Source organism: Psammomys obesus, unplaced genomic scaffold (genome assembly GCF_907164565.1).
Source record: "Psammomys obesus unplaced genomic scaffold, mPsaObe1.curated_primary_1811, whole genome shotgun sequence".
In the NCBI taxonomy this organism is placed as follows: Eukaryota; Metazoa; Chordata; class Mammalia; order Rodentia; family Muridae; genus Psammomys; species Psammomys obesus.
The window spans coordinates 2,903,380-2,929,835 of record NW_026595981.1 but is presented as its reverse complement, the minus strand read 5'-3'; the positions used below and the strand labels follow the sequence as shown (position 1 = coordinate 2,929,835).

At 41.8% G+C, this 26,456-nt stretch overlaps 1 protein-coding gene across 1 annotated transcript in view; it reads left to right on the top strand.

Annotated features, from left to right (window-relative positions):
• Positions 1-26,456, top strand: part of Efcab5 (EF-hand calcium binding domain 5) — a 112,170-nt gene that overhangs the window by 37,988 nt on the left and 47,726 nt on the right. The window contains exons 7-8 of the mRNA XM_055619540.1: positions 3,713-3,783; positions 14,797-14,952. Coding sequence (XP_055475515.1) covers positions 3,713-3,783; positions 14,797-14,952 — 227 coding nt within the window. The remainder of the gene's footprint in view (positions 1-3,712; positions 3,784-14,796; positions 14,953-26,456) is intronic.

The window sequence follows — 26,456 nt, the reverse complement described above, 5'->3', positions numbered from 1 at the left end:
ACAAGAGTTACAGTGATTTAAATTTAAAAGGCACTTGCAAAAGGCAGGCTGAAATTAAAAGTGAATATCCTTTGTGATCTAAAAATAAACACACTTAAATCTTGAATGTATATAGAAAGAAAAAGGGGGGTACGGGCATACTTATTCACACATGCTAAGGTATATTTAGTTTCAAGATACCAAAAGAATTTTAAAAATTTCAATTGAAAGATAAAACTTTTTCTGTTGTCAAAAGAACGTTTTGCACCAGAAAAGATATAACCTACCAAAAAAAGGAAACAAGCCACTCCCCCAAGAGTTAGGGTTGGGGCAGGGTTTTGGTTTTTATGTTTCCAGGAGAAGAAAAGCATCCAACTAAGGCATCTGAAAACCACTGGACAGATGAACCATCAGAAGAAGAAGGACAGATCATCAAGAGACAATGTCCCTAGAAAAAGAGTAAATTGGCCTCGTGGTATCACCCACCTCCATCTTGTCTCTGCTGCCCTCTACAGACATAATGGCAAATGATCTTTATGTGCTCTCAGTTCAAATAAAAATTAAAGTTGGTTTGGGGGTTGGAGCGTGGCTCTCTCCTTCTCTAAACCCATGCATGCTTGTTAAAGGAAAACCCAAAATCTCTGTCTCATGTCAGAAAAACCACCTTGTATGGGATAGAGAAAAACAAAAATAAGGGACTATTCTATTGGCGCTAATCTCATAATCTTGTGGTTTTCATTGGACTCTTTAAAACTTTTCTTAACATATAAATATTACCTCAAAATGACAGGATTATTATGTAGATATAAATTTTCTGTTGCATTACTAGTAGTCATCCAAAATACTAATCCTAGAAATAAGGTTCACCTACCTTCCTGAATGAGTGTTCAGGTCTGAATCTGAAGCTAGTAACTAAGAACAAAGTTTCTGTATCTTGGATGTACTTAATAGACTGCAGGCCTCAAACCTTTCAGAGAAATGCTGAATGTGGCATTTAAAATGCCGTAAGCTTTCTGCCATTCCTAACAGGAACCTTTGAGGACTCTAGGAAGATGGCGGGGCCCTGCAATGATGAATCCACCTGGATTGTGGTAACGCTAACCACTGGGAAACACTGCTCCATGCCTCTTCCGCTGCCTGGTTCTACATAAACCATGGACACCTTTCGGTTGACTGCTGTGTTCTCCCCAGTCAGGACGGCCACCAAGCTGACCAACAGCACCCAAAGATCAGCTTCGGACTACACACTGCTCAAGACATTCAAATTGCTGAGTTCACAGGATACTGACACCAACACTTCACAGAACTTTGAACTCAAAATTACTTAACCCCAAGACATAACCAGGCTGGACAGTGTGGAAAGCTTGGCAGAAACAGCTTCATTATCATGAATAGTTTGACCGTGTTAGGGTTAAAAATCTTTCCTTTTTAGTTAGACAAAAAGGGGGAAATGTTGCAGGATGTCTGATCACACTGTGAACCCCGAGCTTGTGTTGTTTTCTGGAAACACCTGTTTCTGGTTGTGGTGTGGCTCAGCCCTAGCACACACCCTTAATCCGAGAGCTTTCTGCTTGAATATTGTAAACAGGACTGAATAAAATCAACGATAGGTCAAGGGGTAGAGCAAGCAACCAGCAGTAAGAGGAAGTCAGGAGGATGGGTAGAGAGAGGCACCCAACTCCCGAGTGCTGGGATTAAAGGCGTTCACTACCACGTTCAGCCCTCTCCTTGCTCGCTATTTACGTATTTATTTACTTATTTATTTATTTGTGGGTTTTGTTTTGTTTTTAAATAGGGTTTCTCTGTGCTGGCTGTTCTGGACTTACTCACTTTGTAGACCAGGCTGGCCCCGAACTCACAGAGACCCACCTGCCTCTACCTCCCCGAGTGCTGGTGTTACAGACGTGTGCCACCACAACCAGCTCCTTGTTTGATTGCTCTTTCCTGAACACGATTTGGGCCTTCCTGACAACATGTCTTTTTTCCTGCTCTCAGCCTGTTTAAAGACTGTAGTTCTCCTCTCAGCTCAACCTCCGTTTCTTTTTCAGAAATTGCTTGCAATGATTTCGCTTATTTCATTTATTTTGGGTGAGAGCTAGTAAGGAGTAAGTTCTTTAGAATCCTGGTGAAAATTAGAGAAATTCTAAACTGTTCCTCCTCAACCAAAGGAGCGTTCTCCCAGCTTTTCCTTTACTACAGTGTTTATTTATCTGTATTGTTAGTTGGTCTGTTCAGCATTTGTTGAGCCCAGATACTACAAAGGAGTAAAGAATATGAAGAACATTAAAAGTTGTTTATATCTTTAAGTTGTTCAGTGTCAAGCCGTTGCTGGTAGAAACCAGTTTGACTTGCCTAATTTTCTGGCGATAGAAGGTGTCTTATGACCATAACTGGACCCTAACTGGTGCCTCCTGCTGCCAGTTATGAAATTCAAGAGTGCCTGAAGAATCTTCACTGTGCCCTTGTCCCAATCCGTGACAGGCGGAGATGCCGTGAGACGCGGGAGAGGAAGCTAGTGCCTTAGTTCTTTGATCATAAAACTGCGTCTGCCTCCTGATGAGGTCGATATGAGCTACGCAATTATTATGACAAACGGAACTCTTTTTGTTTTGTTGTTCTGGAGCTAAAATCCAAACCCAGGGCCTTGAGCTTGCTAGACAGGTACCCTACCACTCAGCTAAGTCCCCGTTCCTAGTCACCCTCATTCAGGCGGCTCTTTGGGCACCTCCCAGCGGTTTCATTTCCCAGTTCTTCTGCATCTTAAATGTTGCTTTCTGGTGTTTGCGTTTCGGCTTTCTCATCACCCGACATACTGTTCACACACCCTGGAGTTCCTTATTCTGCCCCATGACTCTAGTTGATGTCTCCCGTTCCTAAACCGTCCCCCTGATCCTTGAGAGACCTGCAGTGAACGCTAAGAAAAGAAAAGTGCTGAGCAAAATGATGATAATTATTACAGAAAAACAAACGCTATGTGTTTCTGCATAGACGTACACATTTGGAAATGCATGGGAAGGTTGCTAAGAAGATGGCAATCAACAGTGGTGACAGGCTTTGGGGGCGGGACTGGGGGTGCTGTGGAGAACACAGAAAAGGGAAGATGTTCGTAACCACATATAATTTATGATGCTACCTCTTGTGGCAACTTTAATAGCTTTTGTATTATTTACATCTTTCCCTAAAAGACCATATTCATGTGGTGTTTGTTAATTCAAGAAACATTAAAGACAAACTTTAAGCTGGGTATGGTGGCCCACGTCTATAATCCCAGCACCGAGGCAGAGACAGGCAGACCTCTGTGCGTTTAAGGCCAGCTAGGGGTATAGAGAGAGAATGTGTCTTAAAAATAAAAATAAAAAGTAGTCTAGCTCTTAAAAAAAAGTTTTAAAGAGAAGTTTACAAAGGGGTTTTGGCTTAGATCTGTTGGTATACTCTTATAAAGCTACACTGTTTTTTCTAGTCGTTTATGTGGTATGTATATCTGTTTGTGCTTTATTCCAACCTAGTAATTAAAAATTTAGGTTTATTCATTTTAATATCTGAGCTTCTTGGTTAAATAAAGCCAGGAAAAAAAACCCTTGGTAGCAACTGGAATGTTATCCAACTATAAATTATTTACTGTAACTATGGATAGATAATAATTGCAAATAATTTTAAGTACTATATAATAAATATAAAATATTGATTTATTACACCCAGACTAATCAGCAAATAACTTTAATTCCAAATTTAGAATCACATTCCGAAGATCTGATTATAATGAACACAATGGAACCAGGATTTACCCAAGAGCAATTTGTACAAGTAAGGAGCTGTGTTATTTAATGTTTTTATCAAATTATTCTGCCAGTTTCAATTATCTCTGGATAGATGTCACACACACACAGCATCTGAGGATTAAGTCAAATAAAAGAATTAAAACATCATTTCTAAGATACATACTTCAAAATATTTAACCCGTCTGAAATTGGGTTACTATTATCAAATAGCTCCTTTCAATTCATGACATTCATGATATAAAAATATGACACTTTCTGATAAGATCAAGAAAAAAAACAGCATTTTCTATTCAGTGAACTCTGATTGTACAAATATAGTGAGATCTACAACTGAAGGTCTGCATGGTGTTATTAAACCAGACAAAGAATGATCTACGGTAATGGGATAAGTAAAGAAACCATTTTGTTAGACCAGAATCTTGTCCGCTAGAACCTGCTTCCAAGTGTTCTGTTTCCTCCCTTCCTCCAAGTCTTTTGTAATGAGTCAAGAGTTAATTCATCACATTTTCCTCTCAGACACTTTGGCTCCACGGAAGGCGACAACCACACACTAGGCAGAGTTTCTGTGTGGAGGATTTCTTAAATCCTTTCTAGAAGGGTTCTTGTCTAGATCAGACACACTACTCAAAAACAGGGAGAACAACAGCGTTACAACAGTTTGGAGGAGCCGTGTAGATGACTCAGCATGTCAGGCAGAGGCAAGCCCGATGACCTGAGGTTGATCTCAGGAGCCCAGAAGCAGGAAAGAACCGACTTCCAAGAATGATTCTCTGCCCTCTGCGTGCTTGTGTGTCTGGGGGGGGGGGGGGGGAGTTCAGAAAAGAAAAAGCTTTTTCTCTTTAACGTAATTACAGGCATAACTTACATTTCTTTGCAAAACTTGAGTCTCAGTGCTACTTACCTATTTGCCTTAGCAGTTTCTCCACAAATAAGCTATTTAGAAGAGGTTCTTTTTTTTTTTTTTTTTTTTGCTTCTGAAAGTAATACGAATTTTAACCATATGCGAATTGTATCTCAATAAGAAAGTAATATAGGCTCATTATAGAATGGTATAAACAGAAAAGCAAGGAAGAATGTGAAGCCTGTGTTTCTATAACTGACTTAAAGCCAACTGTTAACATTGTGATATCTTCCCTCGGATCCTAAGAAACACATTTTCACTCCTTTCGGCTAATGCAAGCTTTTCCTGGTTTTATTATTGCTCTTGTCTGTCCTTTGTTGCCCTTTCTGAATGCCATTTGCCGGGCAGAAAGAAGCTGGGGGCACTCACCCGCCACTGAGCTCCATCGGCAGCCTGGCACCCTTGCAGCTCTCACAGTCACAAAGCTTGGTTAAGTCAGGTATCTGGGGATTTTAGCTGTTGGAGACATGCGGAGAGGTGCTTCTCCTCCACCTTGGTCCCTCAAGCATTAAAATGGCAATGTAATGTTTTGCTATTTGGTTATATTATTACTTAATTATATCTTTATTGTTGGACAGTTACTTTCCATTACTCCTAATAAGACCAGTGTCTGCAGCTAAATCTTTGTTTACAATTTAAAATTGTGTCCCACCCTCTGAATTTATGTTAAATCCCTAACCCCTAAACTTTAGGGCTTAAAGCGATTGTATATTCAGAGCCGAGCATGGTGGGGAGGCAGAGGCAGGCTGATTTCTGTGAGTTGTAGGCCAGCCTGGTCTACAAAGCAAGTCCAGGATAGCCAAGGCCTGTCTCAAGATACAACAAAAACAAAACAAAACAAAAAAAAAACCCAACAAAAAGTCAGAACTAGGAATGGAGCAGGGCTAGTGACTTTACAAAAAGTTGTGTGTGTGTGTGTGTGAGAGAGAGAGAGAGAGAGAGATTGTGTTTGTGTATATGTGGGGGGGTGTCACACGTGTGGTTAGAGGCATACACACCACAGAAAGCCAATGTGAGGACACAGCAAGAAAACAGCCATCTATAACCCAAGGAGACAGACTTCATCAGACAATGACTCTTCTGAACCTTCAGTTTGGACAGTCCACCCTCTAAAACTTCGAGGAAATAATTTCATTTTCAAAAATGCCTCGTCTAGTCTAATTGTCATGCTAGTCTGACAGAGCTCCAGGATTTTTTTTGTTTTTTTAGAATGAGTTCCCAGAAGTGGAAATGTCTAGCTAGAAGGAACAGCTGAAAGCTTTGGGTACCTACTGTCGAATTGTGCTGTTGATTGCTTTGATCGCCTCCCCAGCAGTGTACAAGAGCTCTCTGAGTACTTTATTCCCACCTACAGTAAGCATTACTAAGAATAAGAAACCTACAATTTGCTTTTCTAGTTTCCTTCTTTCAGGGCTCAGGCTGCACCCAGTTCCCTGCTCATGCAATCACTACTCTGAGCTACAGCCTCTGCTCCTCACATTTTTTTAAAATAGAGGTTAAATATTTTTTTATGTTAAAACACTTTATTGTTTTATTACATTTTTTTTCTAGCGTGAGCAAGCTATATCAGCAACATGGGCACATTTGTGTGTTTTCACATTTAAAGTGTGATTTCATGAATTTGCAAGACATTTTGGTTTTATTGACTTTAATTCACCAAGTACTACTGTTTTTCCTCGGTAGACACAGTCATTGGTGACAACAGGTTCTTTTATTCCAATCTTACTGACAGTAATTACTAATAAGCAGTATTCATAGTATTTAAGAGTACTAAGTATAATGAATTTCATACTAGAGAGAGTGGGCGAGCTACAGGATGGCTTCAAAAGGTTAAAGAGTCCACGGGGGTTAGAGAGACCACTCTAAGGGGAAAGGTTTCTGGGCCGCTGAGGGCCGCTGATTCAGACTCAAGGAAATGTCCCTGGAGGGTCAGACAAGCATCATGAACTGCAAGAGTAGAGCTGCTCAGAGCTGTCAAAGCCGCCGTGGCGTGGGGAGAGAGGGCAGTTCTAGTGTTCTGGACAAGAGAAACGTCACTTGAACCCAGATTAGAGGTACATTGCTGTGGCCATTTTCCTGTCTGGGAAAAAATGACTTAAAAGTACCAAGGGAGGTGGTTGCATCATTCTTTGGCCTGGTGTATTTAATGAGTTGACGGGTCTGGGTTTCTGAGAGTCTCGACGGCCCCGGGTGCCCAGGTGTTCCTGATTTGATTTGGAGCGCATAGCTGGTTGTACATTGTTGTTTAAAGAGGTTGGTTGCTTAGCACTCGCTGCCTCATGGTTTGTGCTGTGGTTGTTCGCTTGCACAAACAAGATGTGAGTCATTCCAGCTCAGCGTTTGCACCCAAGATAAAGGGAGACTGCTCTTTTAAAAAGTAGGATCGCTCAGGACAAGCCCCAGCTTGAAATAACTGTTCCATACAATCCAGAGTAACTTTTTTAGCAGAACACAGCCCAGTCTCCATGTTTGTCTTACCTTTTGAAGTTTAGTTTACGTTAGAATTGTAAGTGCTCTTTATGTATTAATGATATTATCATGTATGATCACTAATTATGAGTGTTTCTCAAATTTCCTCAATTTTTACTTTTATCTTTTATTATTTTATTATTGAAGGGTTTTTTTGTTTTGAAGCAGGGTGTCTCTCTGTAGCTCTGCCTATACTGGAACTCCCTCTGTAGACCAGGCTCGCCTTGAACTCTGAGATCTGCCTGCCTCTGTCTCCTGAGTGCTGGGATTAAAGGTGTGGCCCACCACATCCAGTTCAAATTTCCTCAATTAAAAAAAAAAATTGAAGATATTCTCTAATTTAGAAACATTTTTGTTAATTTGGGGGCAAACAAATCAGTAAGTTAATTCGGTGCTCACACAGCCCTCAAGATCAGCCCAGTCTTCAGTAATGCATCTGACACTTATTGTGCATTTTGCTAACCCTCCTTTTTCCTAAGTGTTTTAAATCAGTCAATCACCCATCTCAGGGTTTGTGGCTTTTCGTAGTGGATGGGGCTGGGACGCCATATCTGTTTTATAAACAAATCAGCTAATGTAGGATGACAAAACATATTAAGAGAATCGATAAAGGAATAGCAGATAAATGAAATAAGTAAACAAAACTGAACAGGTTTTGACATTGAAAGTAATTCAAGCAGATCAAAATCATTTTTCATACTTCTAAATGGTGAAATATTACATTTATAAAATTTAAAATTTATGAAGATGATAGGACTCTCTTAAATCTTATGGCAGCACATTGCAAGAGACTATATAAAATAGAAATAGATTAGAAATATAAAGGTGGGGCTGGAGAGATGGCTCAGAGGTTAAGAGCACTGGCTGTTCTTCCAGAGGTCCTGAGTTCAATTCCCAGCAACCACATGATGGCTCACAACCATCTATAAATGTGATCTGGTGCCCTCTTCTGGCTTGCAGGTGTACATACAGGCAGAACATTGTATACATAATAAGAAAATAAATCTTTAAAAAAAAGATTAAAAAATATAAAGGTAAATGAACAAAAATGCACAATTACGGAGGTATTAAAAACTTGGTCAGTAAGAGCTTTGTTAGGATTTAATTCACACATCATTTCTTTCTTATTGTTGCTACAACAAATAGTTTCTGAAAATAACAAAGGCTTGTTCTCTCACAGAGAACAACTCTCCAGAACTTCCTGGAGACCGGAAGCCCAAGATCAGCACCACTAGTCATAATCAGGTGTTGGCGCCTCTGTAGCCATGTTGCCCCCTCCTCCCCTGCTGAGAAAACCACCTCTCATACAGACACGCGTGGTTGCATTTAGGGCTTACCTGGATAATAGTTTCCCCACTCCCAAGCCTTAGTTTAGCCACATATCCAAGTACTCCTTTTCTGTGTAAGGCACCATGCAGGGTCCTGATGATTACTCCAGGCCATCATCCAGCACACCATACAATCAATACCTTATGCTCACTGAAAGGTATACAACTGAGTGTATTTTACTGTTTTTTTATGGTAGAGTAACAATTTTAAAAATCCACTTTAGAACATTTCCCTCACTGGAAAAAGGAGCCCCACATTCCAGTCCCCACTGTTACTTTTAGTCTTTAAAACTTGTTACTCCATTTATCTGACACTGTGCCTCAGCACAAGTGTGGAGGCCACAGGCCAACACCGATGTCTGCCCCGGACTCCATCCACCTTATTTTTTGAGTCAGGATCTGTGACTGATCCTGGAACTCGCAACCGGCTAGGCTGGCCACCCAGCTCCACAGCCAATCTCTGCCTCCCTGGCTTTAAGCTAACGGATGCATGCTGCCACCGTTGGCCGTTATGTGAGTAACGGGGGGTCAGAGCTCCTCGTCTTTACGAAGCAAGCACGTTAAAAGCTGAACCACATCCCAGACCCTTACATGCGATTTTATGGTATGCCAGTAAGTGTGTACTCAGATGAGACATTATAGAATGAAGTAGCCAACTATTTTGTTGATTTCTTGCCATGTTTTAGGCATTATTCTATATGTTGTTATTACGAAATGCAGTTACAGGAAAGTCACAAAAGTCTGAAAGTCTGAAAGATACACTTTTTTCTATATGGTATGGAATATTTATAAGGCTCAAAGACAAAGGATGAGAGGGGAATGGTAGATCCATCAGCAAAGCTATTCTGTAATGTGTTAATGGATCTATGAGGCGCTCATCAGCCTTACACCATCTTCTTTAATTGTGTGGATTAAACTGCCTCTTATTTGCTGGGTTAGCTTGTTAACATTAGTTTTCGGACATGTCTGAACACCTCTTCCTAAATGCAAACAGTACCCAATCAGACACGTTAATTATAGAAAACATTTACCTCAGTAAAAAAAAACCAAGAAAACATTTCTTAAGCCAAGCCAACCCAGACCACATAGCGAGACCCCATCTCAACCAAGAAAATCTTACATAAAAATACTGAATGATCTCATCAACGAATCACTGGGCCATCCTGTGTGGTACAGAAATAGTGTCTCGAGCCATTGCTGCCTTTGTTTCCTGAGCTGAGGTCTTGCTGGGTAACCCAGGATAGCCTTGAAGTTGGCCCTCGTGCAGCCCCGTACGTCGGGCTCCTCCCTGAGTGGCTTTCTAGGCACAAGTCACTGCACCTGGCTCACATCACTTGCCTTTCCAGAGGTTTGCGATAAGGCCATTTTATTACCGTCCACCTAGGAAAACAGAAGAAAATGTAATATTAATACTAGGCTTAAGGGGGCTGGAAAGATGGCTCAGTGGTTAGGAGCACTGGCTGATCTTCTGAAGGTCCTGAGTTCAATTCCCAGCAACCACATGGTGGCTCACAACCATCTATGATGAGATCTGGTGCCCTCTTCTGGCCTGCGGGTGTACAAGCAATCAGAACACTGTATAAATAGTAAGTGAATACATCTAAAAATAAATAAATAAAGACAGGATATCAGTTACAAGTGAGGCACTATGCCATTCAGTTGCCCTGTGACCATGGAAGATGTCTGGAGAAAATGCAACCATGAATCATAGCAGGAGAAATCACAGAAAGGGGGAGAATGAAAGTGCACAGGCCCTTCTTCATCGCTACCGTGTTCTTATGTACCTATTTTCTGAGCAGTTACTGGTCTCTTCCTTGACTGCAATCCACTTCTCAATTTTTAATCCTGTTTTTTTTTTCTAGTAAACAAAGGTTCAAAATTACCATTTGAGAATATTTTCTCCTTGCTCCATTAGGTAGAGCACAGCAATGTATTATAAGAATGTTCTGTTGTAGTGGAATGAAGATTTTTGTAGGCACACATAGGAGTTTCTGCCTCTGTGTGTGCATTTGCATGGCTGCATGCACAGGCAGAATGGGACCAGGGAAGGATGTGTCAGCTTCAGACCACAACAGGGCATCAAGTCTTCCTGGTGTGCCTGAGACGAGGAGTCTGAGGCGGCACGAGGTTCTCGGGGTTAAAATGAGTGACACCGCAGGAGCAGGGAAGTGTGTGTGCTCTCCTGCCCTTGAACCAGGATCTCATGTCTCTGCCCATGTGACCGCCAAGGAGATGCCGCACACTTCACTGCTCACTAGAGACAAGTGAAAACAACCCAGTGTGCTCCTGATTGTCATGAGACTCCACAGAGCGATGGCTGGTTTATCAGGAGCATCCTTCCTAAGTCTGGGCTTCAGACCACCTGAGACCCATTCCTGAATTAAACAGTGATCTGAAGGATAATTACGTACATCAGTACTGTGCAAGGGGATTCTGATAGGTTCAGTCACTCGCACTCAGAAACCGTGCATGCCATGGCCAGGAGTAGGGCCACGTCTCTGCCTGTGTTCTCTTCTTTGGGTCTTGCTCTCTGCTCAGCGGTATTTCACTCCGGTGTGGTCCCTTTCTATGGGTTGTTTAATATCAGTACTATAAGTCTGAGACCTTCAAACTGATGTGGCCCTTCAGTTTAAAGAGAAAGGCTTCATAAACGGTGCCCAAAGATTATACCTCTCCTACGATGTGTTTTTCCCACAGTGGTACTTCACACCTGAAAGGCTTTCTAGTCTCTTTAGATCATTCACATCTTTAATTTAATTTAATTTTCACTCATATGCCCTGAGTTACTGTATGATAAAACCAGAGAAAGGAGACTGTATAGCTTTGAGAGAGGTTACTAGTAATAATAAGTTGTGAAAATACATGAGGAAACCTTAGGGTGAGGTGAGAGGATTCCATGCCAGAGAAAAAAGAAGGAATAGGTGGACAGGCCTGCACGTCACCAGCTCCCTTCCTGAATGGTCTTCTTCCGTAAGAGATCCATCACAGGAACTGACTGACCAGTGGTTCCTGGTTGCCTGGTACCACAGACTGCAGCACCACAGACTGAGTGGGTTAAATAACAAAAACGTTTACTTCCTATGATTTTGTGGGCTGAGATGAATGTCAGCCAAGCTGGTTTCTGCTGACGCTTGGCCTCCTTGTTTACAGATAGCTGGTTAGCCTCTGTGATGCCCAGTCTCTACTCTGCAGATGGCCATGTTCCCCTGTGCCTTCATCTAGCCTTCCAGCTCTGTGTGTCCAGATTTCCTTTTCATATAAGGACATTAGTCCTACTTGATTAGGGCCTACATCTCAAGGCCCCGTCTTAATTACATCTTTAAAAACCCTATCTCTAAATATAGTCATATTCTGAGATACTAAGGATTTGGTCAACAGGAATTTAGGGGAAATACAGCATGGTCCATGACATTCCCTGCTATAGTTCACTAATAAGGGGCAACACTGTATGTTTTAGCCCTATTTTTTTTTTTTATTACTAGGTATTAAATGAGGTCTTTGTTTAATTCATTTGCTAGACAGAGTTTTGAAAAGTCAGACAAATTCAGGAGTATTACTGCATAGCTAAGTGTATAACTAGCAACAATTGCCTCTTTGTGCCTGGCATTTGGGTTCAAACCCATGTCCTTGTTCATGTTGTGAATGTTCTACCACTAAGCTGTGTCCCGGCCCTCAGGAGCTGTTCTTGTTTCAGCTCTGACTCTGAGACTGGAAATCTAGTTTTCTGCCCAAAGTCTGTACAAATATACCACTTCCTTACCAACACACTCTGCTAGGAGACTCTGCATACCTTGCTTGCAGACTCCTTGGAAACTATCGAGACTCACAGACACAATCTAGGCTGAGTGGCAGAGGCAGGGCATGCCTTTGATCCCAGCATTTGGGAGGCAGACATAGGCAGATCTCTATGAGTTTGAGGCCAGCCTCTACAAAGTGAGTTCCAGGGCATAGAGGGCTACACAGAGAAGACCTGACTCAAAAAAAAAAAAAGTGAAATAAATAAGAGTAAATACACTGAACATCACTCAGTCTTAAAATAAATCTAAAGACTTATTTTGATTCATTCTTTGCAGGGATATAAAAACACAAAAGCTCCTGTGTATTTTCATGTTTCTTCTGGTCTTACAAGGCCTGGTCAATTTTCTGTAATTGTTCTATTTAGAATTGAGTTTGTAGTTAAGTGGGTGACTGGTTGGTAATCTTTATGTTATATAACTTACACATATCACAGTTAGAAAATGTTCACTTGGAAAACCCATGGGTTATAAATCCAGAGTGTTGAACTTTCAGAGAAAGGTTTTCACTGATTCTTGATTCGGTAGAAACCCCACACCCAAAAAAACTCACATGGCTTTAACATTAACTCCCAAAAGCTAAATAGAATATAAAGTGACATTTTTATCATGAGCCAATATTTTTCAACATTAAAGGATTGATCAACAATATAAAAATGCTAATTATGTAATAATTTTACAAGATGAGTAATTTATAAAATGCCTCCTAATCAAGCAGAAAGTCATTAGCACTAAAGAATGAGATCTTAGGATACCCAACTAATTAGGACCAATTACCCTATGCCATCCAGCTCAGGGGTTCTCAAACTTTAGCAAACCTACATCCCCTATAGGGCTTGTTAAAACACAGATTGATTTCAACCTCAGGGTTTCTGATGCAGTAGGTCGGGGTCAGAGCTCCAAACTGTATTCTCAACACATGCCCAGGCCATGCTGTTGGTGTATGGACCACACTTTGAAAAATCACTCATCTTGTTCAGCCCTTCTAAGAATATGTTTTCTGTCGACTGGAAGGACTGTCTTATTCTATAAGAAAAAAATGCTATTTACCAATTCTTAACTACCTGGGGAGTAAACAAGAGAAATGTCTATAAAGTTATTACATGGAGTGGCCAGATTCTGTGTGTACCTCGTACACATTTCCGTGACCTCAACATGTCCCTCTGAGATGGCTACTAGTCTGATACTCATTTTTAAAGTGAAGAGTGAGGAAACTAGGCTTTGGACACAGACAAAATTCTAACCTCTTGTCCTACTCGGTTTCTTTAGATGTTAGATAAGAACTTAACTGTGCTCATTGATTTATCAAGAATAGTGACAACTGATGGCTAGGGCTGTAGCTCAGCTGGTAGAATGGTTGCTCACCATGCCCCAGCCTAGCATAATCCAGGCCTGGTAGGACATAACTGTAATCTGAGCAGTCAGGAAGTGGAGAAAGGAGGTTCAGAAGTTGAAGGCTGAAGATGTGAGCTCCAAACAAACTAGCAGCTCTTTTTGGCAAGTTGAGTAATAGTTTATAATCTATTCACTCGGCTACAAATCTACCTCTTTTAAAAATGTATGTGTATCTGCTGGTGTCTCCATCTGTGCCACTATGTACAAACGTGTGTGGATTCCCTCCGATGTCAGAAGAGGGCGATAGATCCCTTGCAACTGAAACTACGGGCATTTGTGAGCCACCTCGCAATGATGTGGGTGCTGGGCCTCAAACTCTGGCCCTCATGCTTAAGCAGCAAATGCACTTAAATGCTGAGCCATCTCTCCAGCCCCAAACATGTCTGTTCCATACTCCATTCAGAGTGTGCCTAGATGGTATTAATGAGAAGATGGACAATCACCTTTAAATGCGTGCTCATGTTGTACTGGAGAGATGGCTCGGTGGTTAAGGGTACTGTTGACCTTGTAGAAGGTCCAAGTTTGACCCCATGCTTCTATGTGGTAGCTCATAACTATCTGTAACTCCAGTTCCAGGGGCTCTGATGTCCTCTTCTGACCTTCAAGAGCCCCAGGTATCCAGGTGGTACACAGACACATTGCAGGCAAAACATTGATACACATAAAATAAAAATAAAATTGAAAGAAAAAAAATTAAATGTGCTCATTAATATGGAAAAACACTCTATTTAAAAGAAATGACTTGTTTTCAGTAGCAAATTACCAACTTGGAATGTTTTCACATGCACGCTAATTACACATTAGAAGAGATAGAAACCAGGTTGGCAGGGCTGAAGATGAAACCCATGTGGTCCAAGGGCTTTAGGAATAAAACAGATCAGGGACCTTGAGAACATCAAGACTGTTTCTCTTTGCTCTCTCTGTCCATTTGATTTCATGCTGTCTCTTCATGGCAATAGCAAAGGAAGACAGGCCCGAAGATTGGCACTCACTGGAAACACCTGAAATGATGAGCAAAAAAAAAAAAAAAAAAAAAAAAGTGGAAACATTTTACAGCTGATACCATCCACACACATGGTCTGAAAACCACTGGGAAAATCCAAATAAAGAGCACAGTTTTAAGTTATCATTTATCCTGCTTTTTTCTGCAGTACATTTCTTCACACATTGCAGACTTGAAAAGTGAAGTTTTTGAGGAACTCCTCAAACACCTTTGCCACAGTGCGGAAGAGTTCCGGGAGATCGTAAAAGGTGTTATGCGGCGACAGATGTTTGCTGATCTCTTCCTACAGTGTGACACTGGGAAGGTTAGTAAGACATGGAGTCGGCTTCTCACACTATTTGTTGTGATTGCTGTGGTGATGTTTTAAACTTCTGATATTTTGTGTCGGTGATGGTGGCCCACTGACCACCATTTGATAATGAAATTGATTACTAAGGGGGAAAAGAAACGCAGAGAGCACGATCTCCATTTTTAGCTCTCAGATTAAAATCTGACTAATCAGCTACTTTCTCAAATTGCTGTAAAGTTTTCTAAATCTTAGAAAACTTTTGCTTGTACCATTGTTATTATTGAATGGGCCCACCCAGTGCCACACCTTGAACGGCATTGCTTTTCAGCATTTTTAACTTGTAAGTCTATCTCTTGAGAGCACAGGTGCCAACAGAGGACAGAGAGGGTTTTGGTGCCTTGGAACTGGAGTGACGGGCATTTGTGACTCTACTTGGGTGCTGGGTTCTGAACTGTGGTCCTCACGACTGAGCAGCCAGTGCCCTTAACCAGCCCCTTACGCTAGATCTTAAAAATAAAAAAATATATATATATTCAAAAGCATTTCGCAGAATGAGGTTCAGGAGGAGGAAATCAAATGCACTTGGAATAGTAGATACATATTTAACTTACATGTTTAATGCACCTTATATTTATTTATTTGTATCCCCATAAGCGACTTTTAACATCATACTGTTTAACTTCAAAATGCTCCAATACTCTAAATAGGCAAGAATCAGCAGAGCATTGACAATTATGTTCAGCTCTCATTGAAACAACAGTTCTTGGCTTTGCTGATGATGAAGAGTTCTAGTTTAAAAATAAATAAGCCATTTGAAACGTACTGAATATAACTTTAAAAAATTCACACATTCTCATGCCCAGTGACCACCACCCTCCTTTTTTACACTAAGAGTTGTGATAGAATGTCATGTTACTACATTAAAAAACTGCAACCAAGGACCATTCATGGAGATAACCTAGAACTCCTTCACAGAGGTAGCCCATGGCAGCTCAGTCTCCAAATGCATCCTAGTAAAGGGAACAGGAGCTGTCTCTGACATGAAATCAGTGGCTGGCTCTTTGATCACCTCCCCCTGAGGGTGAGCAGCCTTGCCAGGCCACAGAGGAAGACAATGCAGACAGTCCTGATGAGATCTGATAGGCTAGGGTCAGATGCAAGGGGAGGAGGACCTCCCCTATCAGTGGACTGAGGAAGGGGTGTGGGAGATGATAAGGGGAGGCAGGATTGGGAGGGGACAAGGGTGGAGCTACAGTTGAGATACAAAGTGAATAAACTGTAATAAATAAAAATGATATTTAAACAGACAAACAAACAAACAAAAAACAGGACAATTCAAAGCTAAATGGATGCCCACTGCAGTGTCAGCAGGTCCAGCCTCTCAGCGCATCCCCTGAGCCACAGCTCCTCTGACAGGCATCCTCCCCTCCCCCAGCCTCCACATAGAGGAAGGAGCATCAGGAGCCTTTACAAATCTTAGATATACACATTGATGCTGACCTTACAGCTTGCAAATTGAAAACGAAATGCCAAAAACAGTTTCAGGTGCCTCATACAAAGAGCAAACTGGGATGTAAGAACACAAAACGCCTCATTGACTTTAAAAGTTTATTTCATTTTATATGTATACTTGTTTTGCCTACATGTGTGTATATGTACCACATGTGTGCAGTGCCCAAGGAAGCCAGAAGAGGGCACTGGAATTTCTCCATCTGGAGTTACAGGAAGTTGTGAGCCAGCATGTGGGTGCTAGGAACTGAACCCAAGTCCTCTGCAAGAACAACAAGTGTTGTGTGGCGGTTTGAACAAGAAATTTGGATTTGAATTTGGGCATCTGAACAGTTGGTTCCAGTTGGTGGTGCTGTTTGGGGAGGTTTAGACGGTGTGGCCTTGATTGCAAGAGGTACATCTGGGGTGGGCTTTGAGATGAAAAGGCTCACCCTCTCCCCGTTTGAGCTCTCCCATTCAAGAGTGGCTGAGCCACGAACTCTAAGCATAAACCGCCAACTGTCATGCCTTCCACCTGCTACCATACTGTCTCTCTGGAGCACAAGCCCAAGCAACACCTTCTATAAGTTGCTTTGTCATGGTCTTTTCTCACAGCAACAGAAAAACTAATTACTAATTCATGTTCTTAACCCCTGAACCATCATCTCTCCAATGTCTACCTTTTCATTTAAAAATGTTAGTATGTACAACTTCAACCGCTTGAGGATGTCCAGACACTGATGGCCACTTCATGTAAACAACTAACTCCTAGGAAAAACTATTATATGATCATGATGGAGTTTTGCAACTAAAGTGAATGAAGGCAGTAGAGAGAACTCAAATAAGAGATGTGTCAAAGTCGGGCACGGTGGCACATGCCTTTAATGCCAGCACTCAGGAGGCAGAGGCAGACTGAGCTCTGGGGATTAGAGACCAGCCTGGTCTACACAGAGATGTTCAGGCTAGCCAGAACTACAATAGGTGAGACCCTGTTGAGAGACAGAGACAAACAGAGACAGCGAGGTCAGTAACATTGTGTCCCTACTCAAAGGCAGTCAAAAGAAGAGAGTTTTACATTCTTCCCCTCGTCTTCCTTTTTTTAATAATAATTTTTATTTTTTATATTAATCACAGGTTATTTACTTTGTATCACAGCCGTAGCCCCCCATCCCTCTTTCCCTCCCTTATCTCCTCCCTGCCCCTTTCCAAGTCCACTGATAGGGGAGGACCTCCTCCCCTTCCATCTGACCCTAGCTTATCAGTTCTCTTCAGGACTGGCTGCAAAGTCTTCCTCTGTGGCTTAGCAAGGCTGCTCCTTCCTCGGGGGAGGGGGGGCGTCGAAGAGGTAACCATTGAGTTCAAGTCAGAAATAGTCCCTGTTCCCCTTACTAGAGAACCCACTTGGATACTGAGCTATCATGGGCTATATTCAAGCAGGGGTTCTAGGTTATATCCATTCATTGTCCTTGGTTGCAGAAACAGTCTCATGAAAGACCCCTGTGCCCTGATATATTTGGTCCTCGTGGAGCTCCTGTCCTCTCCAGGTCTTACTAACTCCCCCGTCTTTCATATGTTCCCTGCACTCTGCCGAAGGTTTGGTTATAAGTCTTAATATCTGCTTTGATACACTGCTAGGTAGAGTCTTTTATAGACCCTCTGTGGTGGGCTCCTGTCCCATTACTTGTTTTCTCCTACATCCAATGTTCATCCCATTTGTCTTTCTAAGTGAAGATTGATCATCGTACCCTGGGTCCTCTTTCTTGTTTATCTTCTTTAGGTGTATAGATTTCAGTATATTTATCCTATCTTATAGGTCTATATAAGTGAGTATATACCATGTGTGTCTTTCTGCTTTTGGGATACCTCACTCACTCAGGATGATCATTTCTAGGTCCCACCATTTGCCTGCAAATTTCATGATTTCCTCGTTTTTAATTGCTGAGTAGTATTCCATTGTATAAAAGTACCACATTTCTGTATCCATTCCTCAACTGAGGGACATCTGGGTTGTTTCCAGGGTCTGGCTATTACGAATAAAGCTGCTACAAACATGGCTGAGCAAATGTCCTTGTCGTGTACTTGAGCATCTTTTGGATATATGCCTAGGAGTGGTATAGCTGGATCATGAGGAAGTACTATTCCTAATTGTCCGAGAAAGCACCAGATTGATTTCCAAAGTCGTACAAGTTTACATTCCCACCAGAAATGAAGGAGGGTTTCCCCTTTTTCCACATTCTCTCCAGCATGTGTTGTCATTTGAGTTTTTTATCTTAGCCATTCTGATGAGTGTAAGGTGAAATCTCAGGGTTGTTTTGATTTGCATCTCCCTGATGGCTAAGGACGTTGAGCGTTTAAGTCTTTTTCTGCCATTCTACAATCCTCTACAGAGAGTTCTCTGTTTAACTCCATATCCCATTTTTTAACTGGATTGCTTGATTTGTTGCTTTTTAACTACTTGAGTTCTTTATACATACTGGATATTAGCCCTCTGTCAGATGTAGGGTTGGTGAAGTTCCTTTCCCAGTCTGTAGGCTGTCATTTTGTTCTGATGACAGTGTCCTTTGCTTTACAGAAGTTTTTCAGTTTCATGAGGTCCCATTTATTGATTGTTGATCTTAGAGCTTGTGCTGTTGGTGTTCTGTTCAGGAAGTAGTCTCCTGTGCCGATGAGTTCTAGGGTCTTCCCCACTTTTTCTTCTAATCGGTTTAATGTGCCTGATTTTATGTTGAGGTCTTTGATCCACTTGGACTTTAGTTTTGTGCAGGGTGATAAAAATGGATCTATTTTTATTTTTCTGCATATAGACATCCAGTTGGACCAGCACCATTTGTTGAAGATGCTGTCTTTTTTCCATTGAATGGTTTTGGCTTCTTTATCAAAAATCAAGTTTCTATAGGTGTGTGGGTTTATTTCTGGGTCTTCTATTCAGTTCCATCGATCCACTATTCTGTTTCTATGCCAATACCATGCAGTTTTTATTACTATTGCTCTGTGGTACAGCTTGAGATCAGGGATGGAGATACCTCCAGATGATCTGTTGTTGTACAGGATCATTTTGGAAATTCTGGGTTTTTTGTTTCTCCATATGAAGTTGAGAATTTTTCTTTCAAGGTCTGTAAAAAATTGTGTTGGTATTTTGATGGGAATTGCATTGAATCTGTAGATTGCTTTTGGCAGAATGGCCATTTTCACTATGTTAATCCTACCAATCCATGAGCATGGGAGATCTTTCCATCTTCTGACATATACTTCAATTTCTTTCTTCAGAGACTTGAAGTTTTTCTCATCAGGTTTTTCACTTGCTTGGTTAGAGTCACCCCAAGGTACTTTATGTTATTAGTGGCTAATGTGAAGGGTATTGTTTCCCTAATTTCTTTCTTGGCCCTTTTGTTTTTGGTATACAGGAGGGCTTCTGATTTTTTTGAGTTGATTTTGTATCCAGCCACTTTGCTGAAGGTGTTTATCAGTTGAAGGAGATCTCTGGTTGAATTTTTGGGGTCGCTTATGTATATTATCATATCATCTGCAAATAGTGATATTTTGACTTCTTCCTTTCTGATTTGTATCCCCTTGATCTCCTTCAACTGTCTTATACCTCTAGCAAGGACTTCAAGCACTATGTTGAAGAGATATGGAGACAATGGGAAGCCTTGCCTTGTTCCTGATTTCAGTGGTATTGATTTAAGTTTATCTTCATTGAGTTTGATGTCGGTTATAGGCTTTCTGTATATTGCCTTTACTATGTTTAGGTATGTGCCTTGTATCCCTGATCTCTCCAAGACTTTAAACACAAATGGGTGTTGGATTTTGTCAAATGCTTTTTCGGCATCTAAGGAGATGATCATCTGGTTTTTCTCCTTCAGTTTGTTTATATGGTGGATGACTTTGATGGATCCATATATTGAACCACCCTCGCATGCCTGGGATGAAGCCTACTTGGTCATGGTGGATGATATCTTTTATGTGTTCTTGCATTTGGTTTGCAAGTATTTTATTGAGTATTTTTGCATCAGTGTTCATAAGAGAGATAGGTCTGAAGTTCTCTTTTTTGTTGGGTCTTTGTGCGTTTAGGTATCAAGGTGACTGTGGCCTCATAGAATGAGTTTGGTAATGTTCCTTCTGTTTCTATTTTGTGGAATAGTTTGAAGAGAATGGGGGTTAGCTCTTCCTTGAAAGTCTGGTAGAATTCTGTGCTGAAACAATCTGGCCCTGGGCTTTTTTGGAAGGGAGACTTTTGATGACTGCTTTTGTTTCCTTGGGGAATATGGGACTATTCAATATTTCTACCGGCTCTTGACTTAATTTAGTTAGATGGAATCTATCAAGAAAATTGTCCATTTCATTTAGATTTTCAAATTTTGAGGCATATAGGCTTTTGTAGTAAGACCTCATGATTGTTTGGATTTCCTCTGTGTCTGTAGTTATGTCCCCCTTTTCATTTCTGATTTTGCTGATTTGGATAGTTTCTCTCTGGCTTTTTGTTAGTTTCGTTAAGGGCTTGTCTATCTTGTTGATTTTCTCAAAGAACCAGCTCTTGGTTTCATTGATTCTTTGAATTGTTTTATTTGTTTCTAATTGATTGATTTCAGCTCTGAGTTTGATTATTTCCAGCCATCTGCTCCTCTTGGGTGTATCTGCTTCTTTTTTTTTTTTTTTTTTCTAGGGCTTTCAGTTGGGCCATTAAGTTTCTTGTATGAGATATTTCAAATTTCTTCTTGAAGGCACTTAGTGCTATGAGCTTCCCTCTTAGCACTGCCTTCATTGTGTCCCCTAAGTTTGGGTATGTCGTGCCTTCATTTTCATTGAATTCTAGGAATTCTTTCTTTATTTCTTCCCTAACCAAGCTGTCATTGAGTATTGAGTTGTTCAGTTTCCATGTATGTGCAGGCTTTTTGCTGTTTCTGTTGTGGTTGAGGTCCAGTTTTAGACCATGATGGTCAGATAGGATTATTTCAATCTTCTTGTATCTGCTAAGGTTTGCTATATGGTCTGTTTTGGAGAAGGTTCCATGAGGTGCTGAAAAGAAGGTATACTTTTGATTTTGGGTGGAAAGTTATATAGATATCTATTAGGTTCATTTGATTTAGGGCCTCTGTAAGTGCCCTTGTTTCCCTGTTTTGCTTCTGACTGAATGACCTGAGAGTGGGGTGTTGAAGTCTCCCACTATTAAGGTGTTGGGATCAATGTGTGATTTTAGCTTTAATGTTTCATTTACAAATGTAGGTGGTCTTGTATTTGGGGCATAGATGTTCAAAACTGTGATGTCCTCCTATTGCCCCTCATTTTTTTTTTGATTAATTTTGGTTTGAAAGTCTATTTTATTAGATATTAGGATTGCTATCCCAGCTTGTTTTCTGGGTCCATTTGCTTGAAAAACATTTTTCCAGCCCTTTACTCTGAGGTAGTGTTTATCTTTTTTGCATAGGTGTGTTTCTTGGATGTAGCAGAATGTTGGATCCTGTTTCTGCAACCATTTTGTTATTCTGTGTCTTTTTATTGAGGAGTTGAGTCCATTGATGTTGATAAATAATAGTGACCAATGACTATTAGTTCCTTTTATTGTGGAGTTGGTGGTCTTACTATGATTCATTGCTTTTTTTTTTCTTTTAATTTTTGTTGGGAAATTATCTGTATCCTATATTTTCTTTGGTGTAGTTGTTTTCATTGGATTGGAGTTTTCCTTGTAGTATCTTCTGTAGGGCTGGGTTGCTGTGTAGATATTGCTTAAATTTAGTTTTATCATGGAACATTTTGTTTTCTCCATCTATATTGATTGAAAGCTTTGCTGGGTATAGTAGTCTGGGTTGGCATCTTTGTTTCCTTAAAGACTGCATGACCTCTGCCCAGGCTCTTCTGGCTTTCATAGTTTCTGATAAGAAGCCTGGTGTGATTCTGATTGGTCTACCTTCATATGTTACTTGACCTTTTTCCCTTGCTGCCTTTAATATTTTTTCTTTGTTTTGGAGGTTTAGTGTTTTGACTATGATGTGACGTGAGGTATTTCTTTTCTGGTCTAGTCTATTTGGTGTTCTGTAGGCTTCTTGTATGTTTATGAGCATCTCTTTCTTTAAGTTGGGAAAATTTTCTTCTATGATTTTCTTAAAAATATTTAATGGTCCTTGGAGCCTGGAATCTTCTTTTTCATCTATTCCTATTATTCCTAGGTTTTGTCTTTTCATGGTGTCCTTGATTTCTTGGATGTCTTGTGTTTGGGACTTTTCTGATTTTACTTTTTCTTTGAGGGAGGAATCAATTTCAGCAAGTATATGTTCAGCACCCAAGATTCTCTCTTCCATCTCTTGTATTCTATTGGTGATGCTTACCTGTGTGGTTCCTGATCTTTTCTCTAAGTTCTCCAGTTCCAGGGTTTTCTCTGTTTGTGTTTTCTTTATAGATTCTAATTCTGTTTTCATGCTTTGCACCACATCCTTCATCTGATTGAATGTGGCTCCTATTTTTTTTTGTTTGTTTGTTTCTTCTCTATATGTCTTTAATTGTTCCTCTACATGGGCAGTTATAGTCTTCTGTATTTCTTTGAGAGCTCTGTTAATTTCCTCTTTTTGTTCCTCTAATAACTGCATAAGCATAGCTTTAAAGTAATTTTCCTGTGTTTCTGCTGAATTAAAATATTGATTTTGAGGGTTGCTGGTGGGGCCATGGTGTCCTGATTTTTGTTGGGTGAGTTCTTACGCCTACCTTTGGCCATTTTCTTATATGTAATCTTCACTGTTTGTTCCTTGAGTCTGAACTTCAGACTTGAACTGTCTTTCTCTGGTGTCTGGAAAAGCCACTGGCACAGAATCGTTATTGTGTGTGTGTGTGTGTGTGTGCGCGCGCGCGCGCGTGCACGAGCGTAGGTGTGTCTTGAGGGGGAATGCTAGTGAGTGTAGGTGCTTGGGATATGGGGGTTGGGAGCAAGCGCAGAAGGGGATGTGGATGCCGGCGCAGTTAGCAAGTGCAGATTGTAGACTGAGGGCACAAAGCGCCTGCACAGTTTTCCTGAATACCCAGTGGTCTCCAATCTGTGGAGGGCTCTGCAGGCTGGACGCTGAGGTCTGTGGCTGACGCCGTGGGCCGGACAAGTACTCTGTTGTGAGCTCTGTGTGCCCAGCCCTGTGCTCTGTGCTAGAAGCTGTGAGCACAGCAGGCTGGGCTCTGCTCTCTGAGTTGGGAAGCGCTATGTGCTTCCTTTGCCCCCTCCCCCTCAGGGCTGGGGGTTTGAGTGTTCTCAGTCTCAAATCTCAAGGTGGGAGATCTGTGCTTGGAGCAGGCAGCACTGTGTTCCTTGTAAGTTGCTGTGTGCACTGCCGGGTGCCTCCTCTGCTTCAGCTGCTAGCTGCGGTACCCCCGCTGCTGCCTCCCTGTTGGCTGCAGTTCCTCCACCTCCTCCTCCGCTGCAGGCTTGGCTACCTCCGCCGCTGCTTCCGCCCCTTACGGGGAAGTGCCCGGGAATCGATTCCCCAGAAGTCCACGGAGATGTCCGCGGTTGACCTGTGTCCTATTGGACTCAGATCAGGGTTTGCCCCCCTTCTCCTCGGACTCCTCGTACCATTGTTTTGGGTTCCACAGCCCCTCAACTCACCAGTTTGGAGTTTCAGCTCCTCTGGATACGGTGCGTGCTGGTTACCACCATCTTGGATTCCCCCCATCTGGATTCCCCCCCTTTTCTCTTCTTCTTCTGCCTTTTTCTGGAAACTTTTGTGGGATGTTTTGTGCCATCAGACTTTCTGTCTTAGGGTTTCTGTTGCTATGAAGATACACCACGATTAAGGCAACTCTTATAAAGGACAACATTTAATTGGGGCTGGCTTACAGTTTCAGAGGTTTTGTCCATTATCATGATGGCGGGAAGCATGGCAGCGTGCAGGGAGACATGGTGCTGGAGGAGGAGCTGAGAGGTCTACATCTCAACTCGAAGGCAGCAGGAAACTGCTACACTAGACCTAGCTCCAGCATCTGAAACCTCAAATCCTTTCTCCACACTGACACACTTCCTTCAACAAGGCCACACCTATTCCAACAAGGCCACACCTCCTAGTAGAGCCACTCCCTATGGGCCAAGCGTTCAAACACGTGAGTAAATGGGTTCCATTCTCGTTCAAAGCACCATCCTTCCCATACTTCTTCAGTGCCGCGGCCTGAGCGATGCAGAGCTGCTTTTCTCTGTCACCCACTGTTTGTGCCACATCACTAATAGAAACGCCAGGGTTTGTAGATTTGATCTTAGTGCAGGAATCAAAACAGAGAATGAAACATCCAAACAGTGCTCTCTGGATGGTATTAGATCTTTTCTCTTCTTGCTTCCTTTAGCTAGACCATAACCCTTCATTTCCTGGCCAGCTGTACTTCATTCACCTTTAGATTTCTCCTTCTCGGTCAGATGGAAGGGGAGGAGGACCTCCGTATCAGTGGACTTAGAGAGGGGCAGGGAGGAGATGAGGGAGGGAGGGTGGGATTGGGAGGGAATGAGGAAGGGGGCTACAGCTGGGACACAAAGTAAATAAACTGTAACTAATATTAAAAAAAAAAAAGATTTCTCCTTCTCAGACATTGTCATTTACCTCTCAAAGTGCTTCTGGGAAAATACTGCAAAACTGACAGGGCCCTCTGGGTTTTTCTTCTTATGTTCTTCTCTCTGCATTGTCTACACAAAGAAGACATAAGCAGATTTCATACCCTTGGCTTCTTAGGGTCCCCTTTGGCCACCCCCACTGTATTTCTCACTAGTATGAACAGGGACATGTGCAGTGTGAGCCCCGTGCCAGCTGTACCCATAAAAGCCTCCTCCAGAAAGGATTTAAGGACATTCGCAAAAACAGATAAAATTCCAGGGAGTGGAGGGGTCAAAAGAGAGAGGATACTGATGAGACTGTAATTTAGCCACAGTGACCTAAATATCTGGAGCCGTCATCTCCAAGTTTGAATCTAAGCTTCCCACTAGCGAGAGTGAAGGGGGCAGGGAGACATGCCACTAACAGAACATACCCGGGGTCATTTTTTATAACTGAAATTTAAACTATTGCTAAGAAGAGCGTTGACGGGGCTGAGGAAATAGCACAGTTAGTAAAGTATTTGCTGTATAAACACGCGGACCTGAGTTTAACCCTCAGGACCCATGTCAAGGAGAAAATCCCAGCACTCAGGAGGCAGAGGAAGATGAATCTCTGAGCTCAGGGCCAGTATGGTCTACAAAACAAGTTCCAGGATGACCAGGGATATACAGAACAAAGCAAAACAAACAGAAAAGCCAAGCATGGTGGCATGTGCTTAAAATCCCGGTGCTGGGAGTTCCAGGCCACTGAGAGGCCCTAATGCAAAAGACTAGATTGTCCTCTGACCTCTACATGCATGCATATGTACCTGCAGACACAAAAGAGAGACAGACAGAGGGAGAGGCAGAGACAGATACAGATTGGGGGTTGTAATATAACGAAACATTTCTCCTGGAGGTAGTCGTTAAACAGATCCTATGTGGTATAGTTTGTGTCTTTTGTAATGGACTCCTAATAAATGAGTCTGTTACTTTCCTTAGGGCACATGTGTCTGTGTCTGTGATGGATTTGTGCAAATATGCGTACACATGCCTTGGTGAACACGTGGAGGTCAGAGGACAAAAGCCATCTCTTACAGAAGCCATCTCTCTCCTCCCACCATGTGGGTCCCAGGGATTGAGCTCAGGTTGGCAGCCTTGGCAGCCAGGGTCTTGACAGGCTGAACCATCTTGCCAGCTCCCACAGCCACGTTTATGAATTCATTGGTTTGTTGGCTTGTTTATTTATGGTTTTTCAAGACTGGTTTGTCTATGCAGCCCCGGATGTCCTAGAACCCACTTTGTAAACCAGGCTGGCCTCGAACTCAGAGATATACCTACCTCTGCCTCTTCGAGTGCTGGGATTAAAGGTAAGTACCACACTCAGCTTTATAACCACTGTAAAGAACACATATGACAGCAAACATGACCAAATTTAAAAATCTATCTGTCTGTCTATCTATCTATCTATCTATCTATCTATCTATCTATCTATCTATCT